At 49.9% G+C, this 6,444-nt stretch overlaps 1 protein-coding gene across 1 annotated transcript; it reads left to right on the top strand.

Moving 5' to 3' along the window:
- Positions 1–111: 111 nt before the first annotated feature.
- On the top strand, positions 112–4,976 carry LOC149332513 (uncharacterized). Its single transcript, XM_089558117.1, has 2 exons — positions 112–254; positions 3,754–4,976. Exons 1-2 carry the CDS (start codon positions 112–114, stop codon positions 4,715–4,717), a joined length of 1,107 nt encoding a protein of 368 aa, XP_089414243.1. The 3' UTR covers positions 4,718–4,976.
- Positions 4,977–6,444: the final 1,468 nt, after the last annotated feature.

Genomic DNA, 6,444 nt, shown 5'->3' with positions numbered 1-6,444 from the left:
TCTTACTCCTTCAATCATTAGTGTGTCGCATCTGAAATATTTTGCAGCACACACTACTTATACGTACAACTGTTCAGGAATGGAAAAGTAGGGCCTTACTGAATTTATTGCATGATTTGCATTAAATTGAATGCTGCCTTTATCCGTCTGCACAGAAGTAATCCTCGACGCAGTACATACTCTTCCTTTATATTAAACGCTGCTGTAATGGTCGTACATCAACTGCTGGGAGAATCGTCTCAGTTCTGTCTAAGGTAAGTCCGCGACAATTGGCGTTGCAAGCAGGCGATCGTGAACCGAGGCTTCCAGCATAGCCTGAAAGTAATGTTAGAGGTGTTGGTGCGCAAAGGAGAGGCCATAAATGTACGATTAGCAGCTAACGTGGGTGAAATCACTCCTAGGCCTTTCGCCCTTTCCTGGAGGAAAAAAAAAGAAACGACAGCTTCACCACGCCGTCGCTTTCTTCCATCTATCGATCAGATTACCAGGTCGACATTTTCGTCCACTTCGCGAGGAGCTATCGTAAACTCATCAAAGGCGAGCTTTGCTTGATCAAGGAGGCGCGCGTTCTAAACATCCAATCCCACCGGGGTTGCTTTCTTGAAGTATATAAATGAGGGGGCATGACGTCTGTATGTGTCCCCAGGACATGCGTTGGCCTCGGTGATGATTTTCCTGTTGTGTCGAACACGGGCCGTAATTATTATTGCCGCCGTACGGTGACACGCCCAATAAAGGGTAGAGACCTAATCCCACTCGCCATCTACATTACTCTTCAGATTTAAGACCCCGCCTTGGAGTTTCCTCTGCCCAAAGCGACGTTTCTGCGAACGTGCGTTCGTGTGCAGACTACGAGTTGCCGGTTTTTATCACAGCCGTCCCAGAGGCCACGCTTTTATGGTTTATGGGGGTTTCACGTCCTAAAGCGCCTCAGACTATGAGGGTAGCTTCGGAAATTTCGACCACCTGGGGTTCTTGAACGTGCACTGACATCGCACAGCACACGGGCCTATAGCATATCGCCTCTGGGCGAAATTCTAGAGGCCCGTTTGCTGTGCGATGTCAGTGCACGTTAAGGAACCCCAGGTGGTCGAAATTTCCGGAGCCCTTCACTACGGCGTCTCTCATAGCCTGAGTTGCTTTGGGACGCTAAACCCCAATAAACCATAAACCATTTATTTGTCTGTTAGGCTTCGAAAGTCTTCGAAAGGCTTGACAGACAGTGATGAACAGTGGATATGGACACGAGGAATTGAGTTCCTATATAAAGTCCCCTCAAGGATGGGGTTCTTGGATAACGTGTATAAAGAGGGATACCAGAAGGGCAAGTTGTCCAAATAGCACCGTAGCTGTGTTTGTTGAGCACGAGGTGGAATCAACGACGTGCTTTTCCATGTGTTACACTCTAGAGAAGCCGAGCATAAGACCAGGGGAAAGCTGCACAATTAACCGTCAGCGTGGTTGCAGCATTTTACACGAGCAGTTAGTTCGTTTAAAATAAAATAAAGTTAAAAGACAAAACTGCAGCATTCGTGTATCACTCCCGTTTTTGGTTTCTCGCACCACGGGCCAAAAACAACAAACAAGCAATAGTGCTATTGTGAAAACTCGAATGGGGCTCACTTTGTCGGTTCCGCTTCTTCTCTCCTTCGGTGCTAGCGCCAGAGGTTTCGCATTGCATCAAGTTTGCGGATACCTCCAGAATTAAATAAATGCTACCGGCAGATTGCCTTGCTAATCATTTAATTTATTGGGGTTTAACGTCCCGAAGCGCCTCAGGCTATGAGGGACGCCGTAGTGAAGGGCTCCAAAAATTTCGACCACCTGGGGTTCTTTAACGTGCACTCACATCGCACAGCATACGGACCTCTAGAATTTCGCCTCCATCGAAATTCGGCAACCGCGGCCGGGATCGAACCCGCCGCTTTCGGGTCAGCAGTCGAGCGCCGTAACCACTGAGCCACCGCGGCGGTGCTCTTGCTAATGGTATCCAAATTTTCGCATTGAAAAATCTCTCGGCAATTTTTCTCGTATTCAATTCTCTAATCTTATCGCCCGCTTATTTTTCTATTCCATTTTTTTATTTATAATTTCGTCTTTAATTCCTCTGAATTCTTACCCAAAGTTAAATCATAAGATTGACAATCAAAGTTAAACCATTAGCTTCGCTCCCATTTACCTTCTTTTGGCTCTCCTCTCTGAACCCTGGCATATCCCCCGTCGTGGGTATGTGCCATGCCACTAAGGCAACAACGACAAGAAAAACCTGCGCTCTCCCGCGTGCTTTCTTTTGCCTTTATTATGTACTGGTGAATAGCAACCTCTGCCTCCCAATTCTTAGCCGATGCCCCAGTCTGGGTGTGTGCCATATTTTGAAAGGCTAACAACAACAACAACAACAGTGGTAAAGGCGCTCGTCCACTGAGCCGGTGTACTCGGGTTCGAACCCGACCGCGGCGGCCGCGTTTCGATGGAGGCGAAACGTAAAAGGCGCCCGTGTGCTGTGCGCTGTCAGTGAATGTTAAAGATCCCCAGGTGGCCGAAATTATTAAGGCGAAAGCATTTAATGCCTCATACTGTCGTGACCAAGACGTGCTAGCAAATGTGTCCGCGTTTCGGATGCATGCCTTATAAGGACGTATGCCAATCAATAGCCAATCGATACTTAATCCCCGCCGCGGTGGCTCAGTGGTTACGGCACTCGGCTGCTGACCCGAAAGACGCGGGTTCGATCCCGGCCGCGGCGGCTGAATTTCTTGAAGGCGAAATTCTAGAGGCCCGTGTGCTGTGCGATGTCAGTGCACGTTAAAGAACCCCAGGTGGTCGAAATTTCCGGAGCCCTCCACTACGGCGTCTCTCATAGCCTCAGTCGCTTTGGGACGTTAAACCCCAATAAACCAAACCAACCAAACGATACTTAATCGGGTGCAATCGAAAGACATCGGAACATGATATAAAGGGATTTCATGATCATATTGTACTCAATGACTGAATGACTAATTAGTAATTAGTAGTGGTTAAGAAGTGGCAAGTGGGACTGTGCACTGCACCTGTACCTTAACTAACAATAATTAATCAGTGTACTAGTTAAGGTCACGTTAACTATCACTAACCATACATTAACTAGTATCACGAAATGTGCAAATCACCCTTAACTAACATTAACCATCATTAATAGTTAGAAATTTCTAGACGTTTCATATGCATTGTGTCGAACATTCTAGAGAGTTCCATCACTTGACAGGTGAGTGACAGGACATGATGGATGGCATTTGAGCAACAGTAAAGACCAATCAGCCTAATTAACCTTCCTAGTCAGACCACATAAACAAATAAAACCGAGTAGGAAATTGGTCGAGTTGGGGAAGCGAACCAGGGTCTCCGGAGTGCGAGACGAGCACGCTAACCACTCTGCCATGCCAGCTCGACGGTTTGCAATGAACAAAGGCGCGTCTAGCTAATACGGCGTCTTCGTTCACTCCCATCTTCCTCCCTTGCCTTACGGCGAGGTTCAGGTGTCCACCGAGATATGCGAGTGAGAGATACATTTCCTTTCCCCAAAAACCAATTACAAAGCGCCCCCTGAATTTTTTCTTTTCCGGAGCCCATCACTACGGCACCTCTTTCTTCTTTCACTCCCTCATTTATCCCTTCCCATACGACGCGGTTCGGTTGTCCACCGAGATATGTGAGACGGTTACTGCGTCATTTCCTTTACTAAAAAAGAAAAATTTCCCAATTTTTCACTTCTAGCGCGCCACGAACGGAAGTCAACGCCAACAACGCAGTTCTTGTTCGAAGCGCATGGGACGCAGTGCTCACTTCTGCCACGTCTCTGCTCTTCTACACCATGGGTCTGGATCCCAGCGACGACTTTATGGACGGGACTTGCGGACGTCGTCTGTGTCAGAACTTCCCTTCTCAAGTCGCCCTAACGACGCAGGATGAAGACGTCAAACGCCGGCAGCGAAAGGTCCACAGCGTCTCAGCTTCGATGGTGCGTCGCAGTAGTGAATCGGCAGGACTTCGTCTAGGCCTGAACGTGCGTGAAGAATTCACAGCCACGGCTCCTTCACTTGACGGTTCCTCTGGCGGTGCGGATGTGTTTTCGAACAAGCGAGGAGTGAAGACAGCGGTCTTCATGGCCCAAGCTGAAGATTCGTCGCTGCTGCTGCTGCCGAGTGCGCCCGCCATGGTGAAGTCACCTCCGCTGTCGGTTCCTGAACGTCCGTCTTCCGTCTTGTCGAACAAACAAGATATGTTACGCCGGATCCTCGATGATATCGTGGAGCCCGTGGTAGAGAAAGCAGGAGGCACCTGGGCTCAATTCATTCCGCCGCCTTCCCCATCAGGTACTACCTGCTTTGGCTGCTTGTGCCTAGCGGCGCTAACAGCTGAAAGACCGCGACAGCCGCCATGTGTCCCGCTGCATCAACCAGGGGCCTGTCCGAAGTTTCTCGCTACCGTGGGTGGCTTCAAGGAAAAGTTCTCTTCCGTTGACGGTGTGAAGCACGGACGCTCGGAGCGCGGTGACTTGCTTTTTGAACGAAGCGAAGATGGCGGATCTGTTTCCACTTGCAAGCCTATGGCGTTCTTCATCGGCCATAGCGCGCGACAGCGAGAGTGCTTCGACAGCGTCCGAGGTTGGTTCAGCGACCGCGATCGTCTTGGAACGCTCGTGACTCTCCAGCGAAGAGGCGCCTCTGTTCATAGGTGAAGAACAAAGGCGTTGTTTTACGCTGAAGACGGCCTTCGAAGAGGCTCCTAAGAAAGCTCAGCGGATCAGCGGCTTGAAGTACCTAATTGTGTTGGTGCCCCACTGAGGTCGGCAGTCGTAGGAGGTTGCATTTTGTGACAGCTTACCGAGTGGGGCACAACCATGTTGTATTAGCAACTGTACAGGGCGTTCTAATGACCGCATTTCGTATTTCATGAAATCTCTTATTTGCGTTTGCATTAAATGCGTTAGTATGGCATATGTGTGCAATGAGTGCTTTTTTTCTGGTGCAGATTCCTTTTACAGCGAAAGGTGGTATCTTTCTTAGTTGGACGTGATTTGAAGATCACTCGAGGCTTAACATATTCGGATTAAGGGGCTCTTACGAAACAAGGCTTAAAGTAATGCACAAAAGTAATGCACGAGTAATGCACTAGGCCGATTCTTCTATCTCCACCCCTCTTTCATGCGTTGGAATAACGGACGCGATAACCTCCAAATTGCGTGAGCAGCACGTTCGTAGGATCTAGGGGAGCACAGCCTCACAAATTGAAGCGTGTGGCTCGGGCTACCTTCCTAGTCTTCGTGTGGGGCGCGTGCTTACCCGCGATGGTCAAGACGCCGGCGAAAGCTTCGAAACGCTTTTTGGACGCTATACATAGACAGGAGGCCACAGCCCGCAAAAACGCGGAGTGGTTGAGGGGGGGATGAATACAGGGAGGGGGCGTTCGGGACACTGCCCGACAACATCCGCAAGTATGAGCCCACAAATTTCGAAGACAAGATTCACAACATTTACGTACTGCATGCTGCGTAATGCTGGGGCCTCACTGACACCAGTATCACCTACCCGCGCTGGTGACACTTCACACGATGCATAAGCCACCGCGGTGGCTCAGTGGTTATGGTGCTTGGCTCGACCTAGACGCGGGTTCCATATCCCGGCTACGGCGGTGGCACTTCGATGGAGGCGAAATTCTAGATCCCCGTGCACTGCGCGATGTCAGTGCACCTTAAAGAACCCCATGTGGGATGTCATAGGGCTTAGTGAGGTTAGGAGGACAGATGAGGCGCATAGGGTACTAAAGGGCGAGCACGTATTATGCTATCGGGGATTAGCGGACAGACAAGAACTAGGTGTGGGAATCCCCATTAACCAGGGTATAGCTGGCAGCATAGACGAATGCGTGAACGTATTAACGAGGGTGGTAGCTAATTAGTCTTAATAAGAGGTACAAACTGAAGGTGGTACAGGCCTACGCGCCAACATCCAGCCATGATCAGATCGCCGAAAGCTTCTATGCAGATGTGGAATCGGCAATGAGCAAAGCGAAAACAAAAATTGGCAGTGGATTAGCTCTGCTATGCCAGGATATACATAGCGTGAGGTGAGGGTGAGGTGTCCACATCTCGATGGACACCTGAACCAGAGGGAAGGCGCATAACTGCCATCTTGGAGCAGTGTGGACACCTCAACCGTGCCTCAAGCTAAGAGGCGGTAGTGACAGGTGTGCTCTGCATGCGTTGGCAACGTTTTGCTAGAAACGCGCCGCTGAAGCCATAGGCCGTCGGCGTTCATTGTGCTCATTGGCGTTGTCAACGTTTTACACTCCGATCATTTTACGGAAAGGAAGGCGAGCGCGCGCGGCGAGGCACGCCAGCTGTGCGTAGTGACGTCACTTGCTCCTCGCGCATGCGCAGTATGGTCTTGCAAGAGAGCACGCGAA

The sequence above is a fragment of the Amblyomma mixtum genome, chromosome 8 (assembly GCF_055824585.1).
Source record: "Amblyomma mixtum isolate Tamu chromosome 8, ASM5582458v1, whole genome shotgun sequence".
Classification (NCBI taxonomy): Eukaryota; Metazoa; Arthropoda; class Arachnida; order Ixodida; family Ixodidae; genus Amblyomma; species Amblyomma mixtum.
This window is presented reverse-complemented; position numbering and strand designations above follow the sequence as displayed.